Raw genomic sequence first — 22498 nt, 5'->3', positions numbered from 1 at the left:
CACACGCTCCTCTCCCGGGCCCCCGGATTAACGGCAGCGGCGGGGCCGCGAGAAGTGGGGACCCCCAGAGAGGGCTCACCTGTTCCAGCAGCGACACCGAGCTGAATCAGAAACACTGACAGGCAGGGGGTGGGTGGGTGTGTTGGGTTGGAGGGTGGGTGGGTGGGTGGGTGGGTAGGTTGGCAGCACCGCTCACTGTGGGTCTGTCGGTTCTATTTTGAACCTGCCGGAACGTATGCTGAGATTGGATGTGAAGTACCTGCAGGAACATATGTTGAGATTTATGAGAGAGGGAAAAAAAGGCATCTCTTTTTATTATGCATCTACTGAAGTACATTAGATGTGATCATGCCACAAACTCTAACCTTGGATCTATCCTTATGTAAGATAATGTACCGTGCTGACATTTAATAGACTCTAAAAAGCACTTTGTACTTATTTATCAATTATGAATTAGGACCAAAGGACATGAACTGTATGTCACAAAGGTTGGTTGGAGTAGCAAAATTAGATTACTGTAGATTAGATTCAACTTCATTGTTGAAATTATTGTTGTATAATAGATTTATGTACTTCATAGCTAAACAGCTCAAGCCTTATTTTTGCATTATGACTGTTCATTTAATGCAATTTTAGGGAAAGAAACCAATTAGATTCTAAAGAAAATTAGAATCAAATGTAACTTCAGATGCTCATGTTCAGCAAGTTCACTGACTGCAATGCCTTTTATTTCATTTTTATGGACCATTGAGGGAGAGAATCGTTCGTTTCATTCATTTTCTTTTTTATTTTAACACACATCCATATTTCATTTGACTCCTGCTGCCTCTATGAGCGAAGCCCAACGAAATATTCTCCCTGGTCATAACATGCACCTACTGAATTATTCAGAGGGCCTGTTTTACATACGTAGCAAAGACCGCCAAGGTAGCAGAGAGAGAAAGATTGTGAGCGAGAGAAAGAGAGAGAGAGAGAGAGAAGGACAGTGCAAGAAACAGAGAAACGCTGAGAGACAGAGAGAGAGAGAGAGAGAGAGAGATAGAGAGCGCAGGATCTGAATACAGTGTTAGCTATGAGCAGGTAATACTAGCATTGCCTCCATCTCTAAATGTTACCCTACTTATGTTTTTGCTAACACAAAACATCTTTGCTAAATGATCTAGAGTAGCAATTTAAAATATTGAAATAGCATGCTGAGATTTTGCTCATTTGTCATTGATTATTTGTCATCATCTACTGCTCAGTTGGACATTTTGGAGCGGTCCATTGGAGCCTCTCTTTGTGCTAATAAGTGCAAGATCTCCCCTTCTGTCTGATTCCCGGCCCAGTGTCTTCCTATGCCCTCGCCCAGTTCCCAGCCTTCCCTTGAGATGACTCGGACTCTGACTGAACAGCTACACTTGGACAGCAGCCTGATTGGATAAAGACCTGGGTTAGATTCTTAGGTCTGGGCATTGTCCCAGATATACAGCAGACTCACACCAGATCAGAGTCAGATAGTTCCGGAGCTAAGTGCTAGTTGAATTATCCATGCAAAGCATGTCATTTGTTCATAGCTCTGTGACGTCCACTATATCCTGTACAGGGGTAGCTACTGATAGGCAGTCTCTTGTGGTAATACCCAGGTGATGTTCGCACTCAAACCCAGTCCCAGATGATGACTTAGACATGATTGAGAATCCAGTGTTTTTGTAAACCAGTACATGTTGTTATTACTACACATATTTTTACTTTATAAGAGTACATTAGGTTTATAGCAGTGTAATAGCACTCATAAAAAGAGGGATATGTTTTTAGTTTTGTTTTGGGAGTTCAGGAGCAGATAGATTGCACCCTTGGCTGATTAGATGAATCTGAGAGGATTCATTCCACCAAAGATCCTTCATTACTGACAAGATAGAGCAACATAGTGCATCTCTATGGAAGCAAAATTCGAACAGTTTCTGTCTGCTTAAAGAGGTGTGTCACAAAGTCGTCATAGTGGGATATCGATCTCTGTCATATTGGCAAGCAGTTCAGTTCGAATTAAACGTCACTTTCTAGGTCTGCTTAAAGGGGGATTTCGCCCCCCTCCCCTTTGCGAAATCAGAACGCGGAAATGTTCAAACATTTACGCCTCTCGCTCCGCTTTAACCCTCTCTGATTCCGCTACTCAATGAAGGAATTTTGTCTTTTGCAGCCAGCGATGACCACCTAACTGTTTTAGTGGTGATAACTACATGCTGCACTATGTTGAAACCAATCGTGTCCAAAGCATTTATGTGGAGACAGAATGGCTGTGGTGGCAAGCCGTGCTTTTCTACAACTTTCCACCATTTCAAAGCTGATGTGTAATAATTAAGCTGTTCTCCAAGATTTGCCTTGTCTCTCCTGCTCCTCCTTTTCACTTCGTGTCTCTAGCTTCCTCCATCATCAATCACTGTTGGACAGTGTGCTGCCGCACAGTATGGCGTGGTTACACTACACTTCCCAGTGTGCCGTCTGCTTCCTCTATGTCCTCCAACAAAGCCCCACTGAGAGGAAAGCATCTGACATCCCATTGGATCTACAGGGAGAGGAAGAAGTCCTTCAGCCGATTTACTGCCTTATTGAACAAACTCAACAAGCGAGAGGCACAAAATCCCCCAAAGTAAACACTTTTTGAAGAGATTGTTAACATGATACGATCATGTAGCTGATATCCTCTCCCGCCCAGTCTTTGGCATTATGAAGTTATTTTACTGCAGTGCAAAAAGTGTCGCTGGTAAAAGCTTCTGTGATAAAAAGACGAGGAGACAGCTTCCTCTCTAATGCATTGGAATGTTTTGAAATCCCGTAAGTGACACATGCTGAATATTTCACACTTCCTCCGTGTCGAGGGGAAGATCACGCTGATCTGAGGGGCGACACGGCGGAGATGCTCATCGTCAGTTCCCCCATCTGTCAGCTCGTGCATCTCCAGCCTGGAGCACATCAGCTCTCTCTCACACTCTACTGAGCCTCCTGCCTTCCCCCATCTGAGTCCTCTACCTACAGTATTATGTGTCTGACTGGCAGTGCCTGGCCCTGGTCCCTCGTCATTGCCCTCAACCCTTCCGCTCACTGAATGGCCGTCGTTACCCTAGTGTTTCAAAAGGAAAAAAAAACAAAAAGAGAAGATGGTATAGGGCTAAATCTGTTTCCGTGGCCAACCGTGGATGATGCGCTAATGGGCGCGTATTGCCGGTTTCCAGAGAGATGCCACACTCCAATCAGAGGGGCTGGACTGTGCAGCTCCCCCTGAGCAACCAAGTCTCCTCTCCTCTCCACCCCCTCCTCTTCTCTTCTCCTCTCCTCTCCACCCCCTCCTCTCCTCACCCCTCCTCTCCTCTCCTCTCCTCTCCTCTCTTCTCTTCACCCCTACTCTCCTCCCCCTCCTCTCCTCTCCTCTCCTCTCCTCACCCCTACTCTCCTCTCCTCTCATTTCCTCACCCCTCCTCTCATCTCCCCCTCCCCTGAGTCTTCTCCCAAAATAAAACAAATAAATGGAGGCTTGAAGTGACAGGCAGCATAATGTTATCTGTCATATACTGTAGTCCGTCACATTCGCAGGGGCAAATCAATGCATCGCCATCCTCTGTGATCAACAGAAAAGAGCACAGTACCTGTGCATAACCCGTACCATGTATGGACACTGGACATTAACATACTGCTCTCTGCAGTACATGAGAGTTTGAAAAAGTTGTCCCGTTATCTGGAGAGGACCTGACCCCAGGGATGGATTACTGAGCGGGCCTACCGGGCCCAAGAGCTCAGGGGGCCCTGAAGCCCATGACTCTGCAGGAAGTCGCTACGATATTCTCTACCCTACTCTTCCTTTTGCATAAAACTTGTCAGAACTCATCATTTAAGGGGCTGTTTTTCCACACTTTCTTAAGAGGGACTATGCACCCAGACCCCCCTGGCTTAGCCGGGGGGGGAGCTTTTTGTGTCTGCTCCCAGGGGCCCAGTGGTTCACAATCCGTCCATGCCTGACCCAGGTCCACCTGAGATGCTGAGTGGATTGGTCCACATTAAGCTTCTGGAACTGTCTGTGAGTTCTCTCTCTGTAACCCCTCTCCCTTCACCACCTGCACTTGTGAGGTGAGCACATCAGGGAGAGAGGGAAAGCAGATTCCCCTTTCCTGAGTGCCAGTGGCAGGGGAGGTGTTCTTATTAAAGCACGCGGCCTGCGCCTCTGAGGGTTCGCTGTCTTCGTAGAGCTGGTCTCCATGGCCTGCAGCTGACGTGGAGATGTGTACCGTGTACCAGGGGTCTGATTGGACTCCTATGGTGAGCTGTGTTCCCTGCGAGAGAGAGAGCTCTGTGAGCGGTCACTCTTTTTCTTTGTGAAAACACTGATGCGAGGGGCTAAGGATGGTCACCCCATCCTCCGCTCATTGTCTTGTCATGTCACAACACATTATCTTAACTATTCTAAATGTCAACTGTATCAGGCAGAGATGCTATGTGACCCGAACTCTCTCCCCCCCCCCCCCCCACCGAAGGCGATGAAGTTTACCCGAGTGTGTGATACATTGACTAAGTGTAGCAATTTGTTTTACATGCCAAATAGTCTGTGAAGTTCAAACACCCTCCATTTCAGCATGCACCATTTGACTGTCTGTTTTCACACCCTTGTGCTTCACCATTGAGCTTCACTCTTCAGAGCCACCACACAAGCCTTCCACTGCTTATAAATCTCTAAAAGCGTCGTGTCCCTTCAAATGGACACAGGCCACAAAACAAATAGAACTACTCCATGCCAATTCCCGGGCGCCACTTGCCTGGAGTCACAAGGAGATGTCCACGTCTGACCGAGTTCAACCGGAATTTATTTACTTTGGCCCGGGGCAGAAGTGGAAAGGGAAAGAGTTAATTTGTTATGTTGGGACAGCCGTGATTGTGGCGGGAGGAGAGTGGGTTTGGGTCTGGGGTGATTGATGTCTGGTGCGGGGAGAGGGGGACTTTGTAGTAATTACTCTTTGTGCTCGCCGCGATAAGGAAATTAATCAAGCCATTACTCTGTTTTGTCATCACAAGGCAATAATTGAATAAACCAAACCACACTTCTCATCACAGCCACCCTGCCCACGGCATCCCCGTAATCTGCGCTGAAGGTCTTTCAAAGTTCCTAGGTGGATTAGTTGATAACCACCAAGAGCACTGAAAGTGGTGTGGATTTAACTTAAGCACAAAAAAATGACAGCTTGGAAACGGCGACAGGGTCAACAGCTTGATGATAAGGCCTTGTCCAAACATTACTGTTAAAGTCATGATTAGAAACAAACTGAAGTGCTTTGTTCAGAAAATGCAAATCGTGACAGATGTCCTCTTCTCACATCTTGATCAGTTGCAGACATCAGGATGGATGAGATAGTCCTCATCGTCAACCTTCAGTGATGGCAGTTATCCAAATGACTGCTGTTTGTCCAACATTTGTTAGACCTTCCTTGCATAGAGACTGTTGGTAATGTAGGATTGGACAATACTTGTCTAAGGCAGAGTTTTGGGGAAAAAAAGAGATTGTAATATGTCTGAAGAATCAACAAGATTTATTAGGAGTTTTGAGTGCTCTGCGCAGTTGTATATGCACGCACCTCCGAGGAAACATAATGCAAGATTCTTTACATTACTCTCTTAGCCTATCTTTCTCTCTCTCTCTCTCTCTCTCTCTCTCTCTCTCTCTCTATCTATCTACAGTATCTATCTATTTCTCGCTGAAAGTCGAGAGGAACAACAGCTATCACATGTGGCCCATGGCAGTAGAGGAGTGCAGAGTGGCAGACCCTGAGGAAGAGCTGGGCCAGGAGGCTAAATCTGTCTGGATGAATGGCCATTAAATCCTGGGTGTCCACTTGTATCATCTCCACAGCCCCTTGCTCCGGGTGGGGGGGACGGGAGAGAACGGGGGGGGGGGGGGCCCCTCAGATGGATTTACATCCCCGGCCGTTCGCAAATTCAATTCGGTACAAGCGTCACCCCAAATCAATTACTTTGCCACAGTCATTTGGGGATTTGGTGAACAACATTGTCTTTGGCAGAGGATGAGTTTGTTTTCGTTCGTGTTGTTTGTGTGTGTGTGTGTGTGTGTGTGTGTGTGTGTGTGTGTGTGTGTGAGACTGTATGTGTGCGTGTATGGCCATGCATAGACGTGTCTGAGTGTGTGCGTGTGTCTGAGACAATGAAGTAGCTCTTCAAACAAACACTTCATTTTGCAAATGCTCTGCAGCTGTTGCCGATGTTCACACTGAATGAAAAAGAGGTCTTACTTTTTTACAGAAGAAATGTGGACCAATCAGTGATTGTCCCTATTTTCAGCAAAGGCACCATAGCCAAATTTGTCATTAGACTTCATTTCGACACACATCTGTACATTCTAATCCATTACTATCATGTTGCATCCCATCAATGGGTGCTTTGCATTGGTTTGGACCTCATTTTCAATCTCTTGATTGTGTATTGAAAATGCGTAAAGGTCTTTGAAAGCTCAGCATTCACAGAGTGTCTTATACAATTCATGGAGTGTCTTCTACAAATGCCACTTGAACTCAGCAGAGCTCTCCCTCTTCTCCCTCTCCGTCTTTCCTTTCTTCTACACTCGTTGAGAACAACACATCTCTGTGCCCAGATAGGGACAACGCAGTTTGTGTTCTTTCCAACACATTGCTTTTGTTATTTGTTACACGATATGTGTGGAAAATAACACACCTCGTGGTGTTGTTTTTAACACATCTCTGTGTTCAGATAGGGACAACACAGTGTGTTGTTTCCAACACATTTTTTTCTCACACTTTCTCTCTCTCTCTCTTTCTCTCCCTTCCTCTAGTTTTCCCTCCTTCTGTCTCCAGTCTCTCGCTCCTCGCAGGGATTACTCGACACATCTGCTCAGACTTGTTAGCTCGGCGCGCTGGTGTGAATGTTTGGGTTGCGTTTCTATACGTGCGTGCGTATGTGACGGAGGATCATCTATAATTACCCCATGTGCTTACATGCACTGCTGTTAATCCAGATCAGACTTCGACCTAATTGCTGCATGGCAAGTACTTTAGTCTTGTTAAAAGATGTAGATATGACTGTACCCTCACCACACACACACACATGCACACGCACACGCACACGCACACGCACACGCACACGCACACACAAAATATATTAAGAGGAGTTCTATTTTGAGCCTTGCTGGATCAATCTGAAGACTTCTCAGGCTTGGAAGAGAAGCCTTGTAAACACACTACACACCGTCTTTAAAGGAGCAATTTATCTTCTGATACACCGACTGCACCCATTCGTAGTGTGACTATAGTGCAGCGCAAGACAGAGACGGCGGAGGTTTCTTTTTTTTATTTCTTAAAGTGCTGGACAAACAGAATTGGGAGCTCGATTCCCCCGCCCTTAGCTAGCCTCCGGCCCTTCCTCAATCTATTCTTAATTACGGCACTCTATCACCACCGCATCCTCCTTATTATCGCCACCACTGTCCCTTTTATGATAATGATTATCAATTGTTCGGCGTGGCCGTGACAAGGGTAATGAAAGTATATTAGCCCCTCTCTGCACCGTGGCAGTGGGGCTGAGGATGGTTTGAAATCAGTCTCATCTACGGGCAGAATGGCCGAGGCTCGTCCCTCGCTGTCTCCGATCTCTGTCCACTATAGCCTGGCGTTGACCTCTTCGGCTTGTGCATCACTCCAGAAGGAGATGGAACCATCATAGCCCTCTATTGTGTCCAGTGCTGAGGTCTCATTAGTGGGAAGCTGAATTAAATAGTTCATTAAATCAGTATTCTATAGGTCTGGATTAGTGGGAAGCTGAATGAAATAGTTCATTAAATCAGTATTCTATAGGTCTGGCACTGACCACTTTGGGCAATAGTGTACATTACTCCACTGCTGGGTTGAATTTCCCATTGTCCTGCATTCTATAAGGGGGTGCATTACTGTTACCGTATGATATGCTGCATGGGTATTTGATGGGAGGACACATTTTCTACAAACAAAGCAAAGGCAAGCCTAGCAAGTTGGTAACTTTACTGTTGTTGGGGGCCAAATGTAATTTTCTTTCATGGGTCCCAAAATGTCTATTTTGGCACCCTGTCTTGGCTTTCCTTCAAACTAATCAGTGGCTCTGTTGGTTAGCGACGTACACCTGACTTAAATCAGCAGTCGATACTTGAACTACCATGTTGACCTCTGTGCAATATGTTTTGAGCCCAGATGCCTACAGTATATGCCTAGTGTGAAGGGTTTGGAGCAGGAATGAGAGCCCCTGTGATTGGAAATGGAAATGAAGCAGCACAATCCACAAATCAAATGCAGCAAAATGTGATCACAATCACCTCAAACACATAAGAGTTATTTGCTTTTAATTAATTACACACTATGAACATCATCATTTATCTTTTGTTTCACGTGACTTTGGAAATGCATGACATATGCTTCATTGACGGTAAGGTCATGCGTTGAATTTCCATACATAACATAACGTCAAAGCAGTGCCATGCATTATACTGTATGTATAGTCAGTCACTATACAGAGGTGATCTTTAATCTGACAGTCATCTGCAAACAGGATTTAAAAGGTTATTCATGCCTCCCGTTTCTGCTTCACTGCTCTTCTGATACCGCACAGGCCCTGAGTAAAATGCTTGTTGATACAGAGCACTCTCGCTTTGCTTGTTAGCAATGGCAGCCTCATTCTCCCCAAATGAATTTCAATTCACACCGGGTGTTACTGTTGTTGTCATTAGATGAGGCTAACTTAGCTGAGACCAAACTCGCCTGTTGGAGATGTTTACAACCAGATGTGTAGTTATTTGAAATTAAAAACGGCAATCGATAGCTCCACCGAGTACACACACACAAAAAAACAGGGGCACTAAAATGCTTCAGGATCCAAACACAGCACAGCAGGGGAATACACAACACCATGCACAGCGGTTTTGAAGCGACGTGCAAAAACTAAAACTGAATTACGTTAAATTGAACAGATTGAAAGGTCATCTAGCCCTGGCAGTGTCACACTCTAATCACGCATGCACACATTCACACACACACACACACACACACACACACACACACACACACACACACATACGTACACACACAAATCTCATACACAAACACACATACACACAGCTCTCTCTCTCTCTCTCTCTCTCTCTCTTTCTCTCTCACACACACACAACTCTGTCTTTCTCTCTCTCTCTCTCTCACACACACACACACACACACACACACACACACACACACACACTATTCAGACAATCACATCAACTGTGCATGGATCACCCAAGCTGAAAACAAGGCTCTTCAGAAAGAGCCTCCCCCTGTTCCCTCTAGAGAGGCAGCGGTCATTATCACAATGTCAACTGCTTTTTGCCCTGCGCCCATATTTATGATGTGCATTAATTGTCCTGGATGGAGGGAGCCCAACACTGACTCCAGTGGCCTTTCAAGCCTCCTGCTCTGACGAGCACGCCGTCAGTCCATGGTGCTGGTCATCGCTCGGCCACTACAACACAGAGACAAGAGCTCTTTACATAATCGCCGATCTTGTCAGTCAACCTCGACAAATGACTTTATGGCCCCTTGGGCAGTTTGTGTGTGTGTGTGTGTGTGTGTGTGTGTGTGTGTGTGTGTGTGTGTGTGTGTGTGTGTATGTGTGTGTGTGTGTGTGTGTGTGTGTCATTGGTTCTGGTGAGTGAACATTTAAACCCTGCGATCTGCTATTCATCCATATTCTGTTTCAAGTACTGTACACTAAATGTTTCATTTTTGGAAGCTGTTTGTGTTTTATATTATTCCCCAGATGGGCTACAATACATGTACTAACACGCGCGCACACACACACACACACACACACACACACACACACACACAAAACACTTTTTTCTAAAAAAAAAATTCTGATTGCCTAATCACGTTTTTTGTAACTATTGGCAATTTTTGCAAAACACTCAAATAAGAAAACCTTTCACCAAATCAGCAAAACATTGTGGTTTTATTGCAAAAGCTGATAAAACTTGCTTGACTCTTCACACCTTTGTGAAAATTGTATTATTGTATCAAACAGTTAGCATAAGCCATCATATTAATAAGCACACAATCCACCAACTACACACTGATGGTATGAATAAAAAACACATCTGACTTGCTTTCTCTGTGCACAAGGTCCGTAGGTTTGTCAGTTTGAGGTCAAACGTTTGTCATAGTTCTGTAAGCATGCAGGGATCCAAACTTTTGTGTTTATATACACACATCAACACAAACACAAGTGTTTTTGGGTGGGATAACGGTCATAGACCTTCCAGCGCCAAGCAGAGAAGAACTCTTCTATTGGATCCAAGAATTGAGAGTATAAGGGGAGGTTGAGCACAGTAAAGAGTGGGTTCAGTGTCCTGTAGTCCAGGGCAGCGGGGGAAATATCTTATCCAGGCCTAACATGATGCCTGGTCAATATCCCCACATGCCTCCTCCATTGCCTGTAAAAGAACTACGCGTTGATGGAGATGACGGTCTTAGACCTTCCAGCACCAGGCAGAGAAGAACTCTTCAATTGGATTCAAGAATGGAGAGTATGAGGGGAGGTTGAGCACAGTGAAGACTGGGTGATCTACAGAATAAACCAGGCGGGCAAGTACACAGTATAATACAACAATGCTCACATTATGTGTTTTGGAAGGTGGTGTCATGGTGGTGGATACTGTTATCCAATTGCGTGCAGTGAGATTTTCAAATGCATGCTTGGTGCCTCCCTTCGGATTGGGCCATTACATTATTCGTGGCCAGACCCTTAATCTGAAAGATTCCAGGGTCTGGATTTACCGGGCTATTGATCATTTGGAAATTGAGTGTAAAGCAGTGAGTTGTGTTTACAGTTCCACAAAAATGGCAAAGTGTGTGTTACAAAATTGCTTAATAGTTTTAGAAATTTGCTTTAAGCGTTCAGATTTTTTTTTTTTTTTCGTCTATCCCTTCCCTGTATACTATGCAGTTTCAGGTATTTTTGGCAACTCTATATCCGCAATATCTTTATATTTTATTTTGTCATTGTAAATAGAATAATTTGTAGACATTTTGCATAGTGCACCTTTAAGAATTCAGTCAGACCCATCTTATTGGGGCCTGGACATATTGAGTGTCTCTGATGGACAGTAGTGGAGCACAGTCTCAACACTAAGGTGCCCTACGGTGCAAATAAGCCACTAGGATAACTGGATCATTGTTAATATGGAATAATATTTCTGCCTTTATTACTAGACAGGGAGAAAGTGTTGCACCTTGCATATGCCTCTCTCCCTTGTCTGATTGCTTCTAAGTTTGGCCCAGCGCTGTTAAAAACAGAAAGAGATAGAGTAAAGCCTGCTGCTAGCCTTGAATTATCTGACTTTATTATTACTTTTCGCAAAACGTATAAAAACTTTAGAGTTGAGTTCAACTTTCAGAAGATGATGGAATCTTCCAGAACCAGGTGTAGAGCCGCGCTGATCACACAGACGTGCTCTCCGTCTGCCATCTGTGGTTTGTCTTCGCAGACGATATGAAGCCATCAGACTTGATCAAGAGGCCTTGGCAGCATTGTTTTTTATTTATTGTTGTTAGCTGGAGGTGCTAAGACCCTGCGGCTATTTCTGTATCACAGACTTCTCTTTCTGTCCCCTCGGGGGCTGTCACAGCAATGCCCTTCTCCCCAGATGCTCTCTCAATTTATGTACAAATCTTTTCCTGTGCTGTACAAATGGGCTAAACGCTTCATTCGGGATCAGTAGAACTGGGAGATAATGCATGGCGGCAGAAACACCGGTTTCGTATCAATTTTAGGACAGATTTGATTTTCTCGCCCCATATAGCAATCCTTTGAAATTGCCAAGGGCATGCATTCGATTACCAGTTTATAGCCATAGGTTAAAAACAGTGATTGTATGTTATTTGGGTAAAAGAGCTAACTCATTTTACCAATAATAATAATTATAAAACTGTTTGTCGTCGTTTTTTCCTGGACTTGTCTTTGGTGAAACAGGAAGAGCTTGCTATCAGTGTCAGCCTGTTCTGTAGTCCACTATGTTTGATCTGTCTTAACAAACACCCGCTGAGCATCCCAAAGCTTTGATGTTGCTGTTTTGTGGGTTTTATAAAGCCAGCTCTTCTAAAGCAATCTCAGCGAGCCAGGTGTACATTCAGGACCAATCAGCTAAGCTTAAGGATGCAGACATGAATGTAAAGAGGAAGAAAAGGATAGACATCTCTCTCTCTCACTCTCTCTTTCTCTCTCTCTCTCTCTCTCTCTCTCTCTCTCTCTCTCTCTCTCTCTCTCTCTCTCTCTCTGTATCCCTCCACTGGAATCCTTGTATTATCTGTGTATTTACAAAGAGAGTAATTTCTCATTATCTCACTCCTTACAGTCAAACACTCACTTGTGCACACACTCAAACACCCATTTAGACAGTCAGACACACACAAACACACTCTCATACACACACACGCAGTCACACAAACACACACACACACACACACACACACACACACTCACACACACAATTTCTTCCGCCTCTCACTCTTGCCCCTTAATTCTTCCTTTTACACAGAGAATGCTCTCTCTTTCTCTTACACAAACACAAACACACACATGAACACACAAAATCTCTCTCTTTCTTTCCTTCTGTTTCTCCTTTGGCATTCACACTGAGTGTGCTGACGTGAGTCTAAAGTCCCAACACACCTTGTCGTCCACTCCCTCTGTGTGAGTGTGTGTGTGTGTGTGTGTTCCATGAAGGCTGTGCCATCTGTCACTGTTTCCCCCTTCCAAGCCATCTAGACCAGTGATGGCACTAGCATCCCCCCCCCCCCCCCACACACACACACACACACACCCCTCGTCCTCCCCACTCTTGCCCAAGCCAAGTGGCGTGACTCACACTCTAACCCTTCTACCTCTGCTCCTGTGAAAATAAAAAAATAAAAATAAAAACAACAACAACAAAAACAAACTTAACAACCTCCCAGCGGAGACACTCTGACACAGCAGAGGGGTGTGGGGGGAGGGAGGGGGAGACAGAGAGAGAGAGAGAGAGAGACAGAGGGAGAGGAGTGCGGGCTGCAATCAGGGACAGATTAGGTGTTGCAGAGGATATGCTGCTGTGGTGTCATTGTAGTCTACACACACACACACACACACACACACACACACACACACACACACACATACACACGTACTGTACGCACACACACACACACACACACACACACACAGCTTCTCACCTGTTTATGTGTAATGACACACATGAATTATTTATTCTCAGTGCAGTGCAGTGCCTGGCATGAACTCCTTTATGTACGTTCTGTGTGTGTGCACAATTTCACGCGGACACAAAGCAAGTCTGCGTCTTGGGAGAGGCTCTCTGTGGCCTCCGAGCAGAGGCTCTCCGTTAGGCCCTGTCCAGAATAAGAGATGTGTTTAATCTAAACTTGTGCAAAACAGTGCCCCCCGCACCGCACCGCACCGCACCGCTCCGCAGCGCTCCCACGCCCGCTTACATGAATAAGAAAACGATGTGCTCTCCGCTCGCCCGCTCCGTCTTCGTTATTGCTCGCCTGAAGGTGTTTTCCTGAGTGTATATGCATCTGCTCTCCTCTCCCTCGCCTCCCCCAGACACTATTTACTATGTGGAATTATGGATCACGGTGGCAAAAGAGCTTTACCTGCTGGGGAAAGGTTTTTTTTTTTTTTTTTGGGGGGGGGGGGGGGGTAATGGTGGGGGGGTGGGGGTGAGGGGAGTGCAGTAGGCAGCTGTGACACGTAAATAAGTGCTCAGTAAATCTGGGCGCTTAGAGGCAGGAAGGTTCTCCCATATATTTCCTTTACCCTGATCCAGGGGGAAAGTGCATCTCTGATAGGGGAATCGATTTCATTTAGGGGATCTCATCAAGCGGCCTTTCAGGGTGACAGCCGGCAACAAAGGGACACAGGGGCCCCGGTGTCCAGGTAACAACAGGGCCGTGTCCAGCAGGAGAGGCTGTTCATCAGGGGGCAACGCCAAAGCAACCATTACACAACTTAACCTTGGCCCTTTTCACTGTTTGCTGTAGTTTGTTTGTTTGTTGTGGAGTTCTTGGAGAAATGTATCAAAGTATGTGACTTGTGTGTTTTTTATGTCTCTCTTTGTTGCATGTCAGACTTTATTCATATTACATACAGTGTGTTTATGAAAGTCAAACTGACTTTATTACACTGAAATCCAACAGCCCATTTGAGCCTTTTCACTCAAAACATTCTGCCACAAAACTGACATTATAATGCATCCCAACTGTGCCACAGCAGCCAGAATGCCCCAAAACAAAGAGTAAAGAAGACAGTCCATCAGCAATTATTACAAACAGCCATGCGATGAATACAGCTGAATGGCTCCAATGTGACATTTGAATTTGACGATAGATCTAATTTGTCGTGGCCTCCGTGCCTTAGTGCTGTGTTTGGAGGCTGTAGTGGAGCCATGGCTCATGCGCAGACTGTGGAAGGCTACATGCGTGATATGAGCAGCAAGGTCACGGCTTCCGTTACTCAAGGTCGTACTGTATGTACCGCCGTCCAGGATGGGAGGGTCTGTTGGATGACCAAACGACTTAATGAGTGTGTGGGGTAGAAAAATGTAATTAACTCCCCCAACCATACATACACACACACACACACACACACACACACAAACTGGTCAAGGGCCATAAAATCACATACAGTGCATACACACTGATACACACAAATATGCACTCGCACAGCAGCGCACACACACACACACACTCTTTCTCTCTCTCTCTCTCTCTCTCTCACACACACACACACACACACACACACACACTGCCCAAGGACCATAAAATCACACACATATACACAGACACGCACAAACACACACTCCCATAGAAGCACACACACACACACACACACACACACACTCATGTATGTGTCCTGATAGCTTTTAAGTCGTGCAGCAATATTGGCCGCATGCTCAGATGCAAAGGGATGGCATGATGTGTGCCCTGTGCTCTGGAAGAGGGGCGAGGCAAGCCAATCAGGATGTAATCGGGGGGACTGATATGGCTCTCATTACAATCAGACACAGACACTTGAAAGGAAGGAAGGAAGACAGAGACAGAGAGACATGGAGGGGAGGAGGGGTGCAATTATGGCCAAATCTGTCAAACCAAAACACAAGATAATGAGCCAGAGCCTTTGAGTCAGCGGAGGGCTGCAAATCACAAAAGTTCTGTCTTTTATTTATTTATTTATTTATCTATTTATTTATTTATTTATATTTCCCCCCTGTCAGTTCTGTTGAATCGTCTGGCATGACAAAATGAGAAGGGAGAGAGAGAAAGAGAGAGAGAGAGAGAGAGAGAGAGAGAGAGAGAGAGAGAGCGAGAGATGGATATGTGATCATTAAAGCTGCATGCAAAGTATGGCACTGCCACGCAGACTTTCTCTCTCTAAAATACATTTTTGTCCGTTTGCTCATGCAGCCAGCGTTTCGCTATGCCGGGAGGAAATTGCTCTTTAAATCAAGCTGTACATCTTAAACGAAGGCATAAAGCCAAGCTGTGTTGCTACATAGTTAATTGTGGAGGCACCTAATTCACCAAGCCTCAGGGAAATAATTTGAGAAACCTATTTCATTATACATTTAATAAGCGTGGTGTTCTGCAGACACATATTGAAAATGTTAATCTCGCATTAAGTTTGTTGACCTCAGGTGACTCCTGAAAATGACACCTGGTCAAGAGAGATGACAGCAATGCAGTACCAGAGGTCTTATTTACAAATATCAGAAACACTCGTATTAGTGCTTAAGCTGGGATGAAGCCATCACAGTTGTACAAATACAGATGTCTCTGTTCGTCCAGAAGCTTTAATCAATTACAGACAGTTATCACAACCAGCTTTGCAGTATCTTTAGGGTTAAAATAAAGTATTCAACACTAATGTTTCTCTCTAAGATGATCACGTTCAGATAGCACAGTGAAGAGAGGCAGGATATGAGCAGGAGAGAGAGAGGGGGGAGGGGGAGAGGGGGGGAGGGGGGGGATTGAGAGATGACAGCAGGCAGCAGACCAGAGACTTGAGTCCTTAGGGTGCATGGATCTGGCCATGATTTAGATACTGCTACTTTCATTACAGCCCCTTGTCCACTTTACTGTGCATTCAGACCAAGACTGTCAAAAGCATCAAGAGCGCCGGAAATCATTCATTTTCTATGGAGAGTCGGCGTTACCGGCGTCAAAAGCGTTCTGGGCGTGAGCGTGGCTTCATGAGCTTCACAGGAATCAAAAAAAAGTTGAGCTTCAGTTAACTTTATGGTAATGAGCTATGACGCGGTTCGGCGTCAACTAATCAGAATGTCAAACTCGCAGGATTGCTGCTTGTGGTTTGTTCGAATGTTTCACGTCATGGCTTTGACGCTTTCGGCACCGAACTGGGTTGAGCGTCGAGCTATGAGCTTCACCAGCGACTTTGACGCTTTTGACAGCCTTGGTCTGAATGCACAGTAATGGCAGTTTAAGGATGCTAAAAGTTGCATGTATTGCAGTTGAACACAGGTACATGAACCAAAAGAAAGCTGTCAAAGGCTCTTTTCAAATGAAAAAATATTTTCTCTTAAAAGAAGAAAAAGGGTAAGAGTTGGATGTTGGGAAAAAAAATCTCAAGGTGTTCTTGAGGCCATTCAATCCTCTGTGATGCCCTTGCATTGACGTGGCTGACAACCTCGAGATGCAAATTGATGACCGTGGTGTCAGAGGCGTCGAAGCATGCACTGCTGTAAATAAGTGCTTTCCATTGACACATCATTTGAGCCAGAAAGAGCTGACCTCCGGATATTTTTTAGGAAGAAAGGCAAAGAAAACAACACTTGAAAAGGGAAATTATATTTGGCAGAACTCAACCTTTTTGTGAAGAAATCAAAAGCAGTGCCCTTGTTGAAATGTCCTTTTGAAATAGCTGTCATTTCCTCATCTATGCGCACGGTATCCATTAGAAACCAACGTTCTGTTTTGTCTTTGCAGATCTGACACGTCTGTCTCCGTGCCTCCCAAAGTCAGCGAGAAGAGCACCGCGTCCAGGGAGACGGCAGCGGTTGCCAAGCAGCACAGCAGACGTGCCAAGAAGAGGGGTCGTAAGCACCACAGCCATCACCACCACAGCCATCACCGCGCACGCAGGTGAGAACACACCACTCTCTCTCACACTACAGTACCCCTCCAGCTCCTGGGTGGCCTAACTAACCCATGCTTAATATACAAACACAGTGCAGGCACTCTGAGGTTGTTATATGGAACCATGCAGGCTTTAAAGAACCATTAAGGGTTCCTTTGATGGAACCTTCAACATGGTTTAAAGAACCATTTAGGAGTGCTATAGAGTATGAAGCATGGTTTTTGGTTCTATATAGTACCTTTTTTTTTTCTAAGAGTGCACTTATGAACAAGCAGCTCCTCTGGAACCCTTTTATTAGACGGAATCCGAACTAGCAGGAAGAACCCTAAGCTGAGGCGTCCTCCAGGGACCTCTTCTCTAAATTGAGCTGTTTAGGGGTTCCTCCACACACCTCTAGAACACCCGCCAGAATCCCTCCAACACAAGCAAGCCGCCGTTGCTTCCTTCCACATCCTGGCATGTGCCCCAAAGCTCATCAGGTGCACAACTGAAGCGTTCCGTCAGCGGAGCGTAAAAACGATTCTAGAAGACTGGTCTGCTCTGTGTAGTCACCTCCAGAGCCATATAAAGAGAGAGTTGCGACAACTCCATTGACGCTAATGTTCCATATTTTCTCAACAATAGTTCCCGGAAGTTAGGATCGAACACTCATTAACAGACAGTAAAAGACGGTTATTTTATGATTCTAACGAACAGTCAAAATCGCTTCCGGGAACTATTTGAACTACTTGAAGTTACACGAACCACGTCACAAACCGAATTTTCTGTACCCGGGTTGTCGCAACTCTCTCTTTATATGGCTCTGGCCACCTCCATTGATCATAGTGCAAGCTAATTGTTGCAGCATATGTTCCCAGTGTAGCCCGGCTGTCAGGGTGCAGAAGGAGCTGACTCTGGTCCACGCCTGAGCCAGATCTGGCCCCAATGATGACAACATTTTATTTATTAACTTAATTTATTGATGTCAATTATTTGTTTGTTTTTGTGTGATGTCTGTGTGTGGACCGCTTGCTAAAGTGCTATCTAAATAAAGAGCTACTTACTTCCTTATATCCGTACTAGAGTTAAAACATTGAAAGGCTTTTTTTGCCACACGGAGCTAAAAGGGAACCAAAACCAAGATACTCACAGTAAGCTGAGGTTGTGAAAAAGAATGACTTGGTGGAATTCATTCAAAGTTGTATATTTGTTTGATCTTTTTTTTTTTTTTTTTCAAACAGACTTTTTGAAGAACAGCAACAATTTCCATTTTCAAAAAACATACTTTGATATTTAGGTCACACTGTAAAAATCATGGGGGAGAAAAAAAAACTGCGTCTGTTCTGAACAGAATGTAAACAGTCTTATCTGCTTTGTGCAGTGTAAACATTAAGGTGATGCTGGGAATTTCAAGAGGAGCTGAGCTTGGCCTCCTCCTGCCGTCTTACGTCCGCTAAGCGTTTCACATTCACCGAGCGAAAAAAACAAGACGGGTTAGCGCACGGCCAGGAGATCAAGCCAGCGTGATGTTCCCCAGCGCTGGGGTTCCTCTCATACCTTCAAAGTGTGGGCCACAAACAGGCCCAGCTGGAAACAGGCCTGGTTATGTAAAGCGTGCACACACACATTACGTACACACACACATGCGCATGCACACCCACACCCACGCACACACACACAGACTGACATTCACACACACAAACACACACACACACACACACACACAGAAACACACACACACACACGCACATACACACACAGGCGTGTGATCGTTCTCTGAGGTGCTATCAGCATCTTAAGCCCCAACATGGCACACACGAGGCGAAAACCTCTAGTCAGACTACATCAAAGCTGTGCACAGGCCCAGTCCGTGTTCTCAGAGAGATAGATAGGCACGCCCAGGGACAGCCCAACATTTGTCATGCTTCAAACACATTTTATCCATCAAGGGTCTCTATTGAACACCACCCTCTGTATATTTTTGACTTGCGGATAGCAGCCCTGAAATATCAAATAGGAGCTTAATGCCCATTATAAGAAGGTGTTTTTTATTCACTGTTATGATCCTGGGCTCACTTCTCCTGTCGAGAAGCGTATCAGACACCTGTGCATATACGTATATGATATATATACCCCGATAATACTTGACTAAGGATAAGAAGCACGGAAACATATCACATCCTATTTTATATTAATGAACAATCAGTATTAGTGACAGACAAAGTGCACTAGTCACCTCTATAATGACACAGAGCACAACATGGTTGGGAGTAGAATGGACATTCTACCGCATGAATAAAGCGTTTACGGAGCTCTTAATGATCACTGCATGTCTCTAATTAGTTGTCATTGATTGCAAACCTGACAACATGACAATAGCATGGAGAGAAGCCATGTTATGTGACATCCAGATGGTGAACAAATTCAAGACAAGCAGTCCATCCAGAATGCACTCGGTCCAGCTATAAATAAAGTGAAAGACCTACAGGAGTCCCTACAAAGTGTTGCTATTTGAGTCTTCATGGCACTCGAAGAGGCCTGGAACTATGTCTGACCCTAATTATTTTCCAGCGTACACTCAGTTGTCCTACAGTGATAATTGTGCATGAGTAATGATGGTTACTTATCAAAACGAAATTGTGAGTGCCCTTTTCAGTAAGAAAAATTATTCATGATTAATGTTAATATGCCAGAAAATGTCTCGTTGTTATACTGGAATGGCCAATGGGCTGTGCTTATGCAACCCTTCTGTACCCTTCCGCACACTCTAAAGAGCTTTTACAACAAATGCCTCCCAATTCAGCACTTCACACATCCTACCAAGTGAAAGGGAAGCCAACGGAGGAACATTGCTCCTTGGTAGCACTTGAATGTAGGCTACTGCACCTTCCTCAAGGACACTTTGATTGAAGTCAGGAAGAGCTCCACTTGAACTATCGGCCTTCATGTCTATTTACCTCTGATACCAACCACCAAGCAACCAACAGCAGGCAATAGAAATCTCCCTACGGCTGTTGCACGACATGAAGTCTATTATGTTACTGACACTCTGTTGTTAATGATGCAAACCAATCATAATGATACAAACCATTTCTGAATCATAATACAAGAATGAGATTCAAAATGGCAGGCAAGGGACATAGAGCGATACCACTACACTGATACAGCCATGGAGGCATTTAAATGTAATTTGATGTGGCTCTGAGTTGTGTTATGATTTAATACTCCAAAAACTTGGAATTCGGGTTCAAAATGATTGCCTGGCTCAGTCAGTGCCATGGGGATAAAAACCGATAGAAACGCAAAAGCCGAGTTTTTTGAAGTGCCGTTTTTATTTGTCTCAGCCTGACTCATCTTCAATTGCAGAACATTTCCAGGAAATCTGCCAAAGAGTGGTGTTAATACTGAAGAAAGTGGATGGTACAAACAAGCAGCCACAAAAAAAACCCCAAACAAGCAAACAAAAAGACTAAGCAGAACAATACAAAACAAAACAACCTAATGGTGTTTTTATCCTTGGGTCTCATAATAACTACATCTCTGCGACTAGTGTGTGTGTGTGTGTGTGTGTGCGTGCGTGCGTGCGTGCGTGCGTGCATGTGTGTGTGTGTGCGTGTGCATGGTGACGACTAGTGTACTGTCGATAAGATGAAATCCATCCGCTGCCACTGACTGGGAGTCAGTCGGAGGTCTTGAAGAGAGACTGGAGAGAGCTGCTGGAGGGAAGCGGCAGAGAGAGCAGTCCTCATGCGTCACGGGGGAGCTGCCGTCTGCACCAGGGGCTGTGGAGGAGGACCGACCGCCTAATGAGTGACAAAGTTTGCTAATTAACAAGAGAAGTGCCGGCTTTGTCTCTAATCAGCTTTAATGTATTTCAACGACCGGTGGCCTTGAATGCTCTCTACTCTTCCACCATTAGCCATTGTTCTGTGAAACAGACACATTCTGGAACACAGGCAGGGCCCTAGAGAAGATCAAATGCACTTTTTTTCCTTCTTACTGGGGGTGGGAGATCTATTATGATCCTTTAAATGGAAAGATATCGGTACTTGTATTTATCTCAGTCAGTGACTTGGAAAAATCTATTGTGCGGTGAGCTCTTTTTCAGTCGCCTGGACAATGCCAAGACCTTTCCGAGACTTTTCTTTGACTCCGACTATCTTTTTTCTCACAATTGATCACACAGACTGCGCTCATGTTTTTTGAAAAAAAAAAAAAAAACAGCAAAACATCTTCGTTCAAAAGGATTCCTATTGCTTTTGCCTACAAGAAGAGACAGAACGCGATCATCACATACTCCTATTTAAGTCATACTTGTAGTGCTATTGAGTTAACATCGATTGGCACCTCTCCCTTTGATCTATTTGGACGAAGACGCGCGAGGAAGGAAAACTCACGGCATCAGCGTCTGACGACCTTTGAGACTTTAATGTGAAGGTTATCCTGAAAAACATCAAGTCAGATGGCTGGCGAATTTGAGAGGATTACAGAGATGAAAGGGCACTGTTTGATCCACAGCGACATTTTTCTCTGTCAGATGCTGCCTGTGCTCCTTTGTGCTGATGATAAATCCCCGTCCGCATTCAGCCCACAGACTTGCCCGGGAAAGATTCGCAAGCGACTCAATTAGCTTGGCGGAGGCACGCTAAATTGCAGCGAACGAGAGGGCAATCGCCCGTCTGACCTCTGTGTTTTATTTAAATTTACACACACGCTTACACCCCGACCGGAACACACACACTAGTGCCTCTTGCGGGTGCTTCCTCTGATAATGGATAAGAGGTTATATTGCTCTATGATGAAAGAAAAAAAAAGCAAATACAACAGTCGTATTCACATGGTGTCCACACAGTTAATGAAGCACAGCTTGCCATGTGTCCATGACAGATGATCATAGCCAAAAATGCTCCTGCAGTCAAAACATGTTAATTTATTTTCACATGAATAAATGATCTCATCCTCCAGTCACACAAAGTTGCAGAGCTCGACTATGCTCCTAGCCTAGTACAGTTTAGTATCATGACAGACAGCTAAGGTGTGCGCACATGCTAGTGGACCTATTTGGAAGAAGAAAGGCCATGGCTGTGTGATAGTGCTAGTCCCCAGGGATGGATTACTGAAGGGGCCTACCGGGCCCAAGGGCTCAGGGGCCCCTGAAGCCCAAGACTGTGTGTAAAGTTGCTAGTTCTCCACCCCTTATATCTCCATTGGGACCCTTAGTCAAATAGCATGGGTTGTGGTATGTGATATGTCATAAATAATGATAAATAATAACAAAAATAAATGAAATATAAAATATAAAAATAAATCAAATATATATCAT

The 22498-nt window shown here is 44.8% G+C and overlaps 1 protein-coding gene across 1 annotated transcript in view; it reads left to right on the top strand.

The window, feature by feature from the left end:
- srrm4 (serine/arginine repetitive matrix 4) overlaps positions 1-22498 on the top strand; it is a 67200-nt gene that overhangs the window by 27115 nt on the left and 17587 nt on the right. Inside the window, exon 2 of the mRNA XM_062543839.1 lies at positions 17046-17201. Coding sequence (XP_062399823.1) covers positions 17046-17201 — 156 coding nt within the window. The remainder of the gene's footprint in view (positions 1-17045; positions 17202-22498) is intronic.

This window comes from Sardina pilchardus, chromosome 8 (assembly GCF_963854185.1).
Source record: "Sardina pilchardus chromosome 8, fSarPil1.1, whole genome shotgun sequence".
NCBI lineage: Eukaryota > Metazoa > Chordata > Actinopteri > Clupeiformes > Clupeidae > Sardina > Sardina pilchardus.
This window is presented reverse-complemented; position numbering and strand designations above follow the sequence as displayed.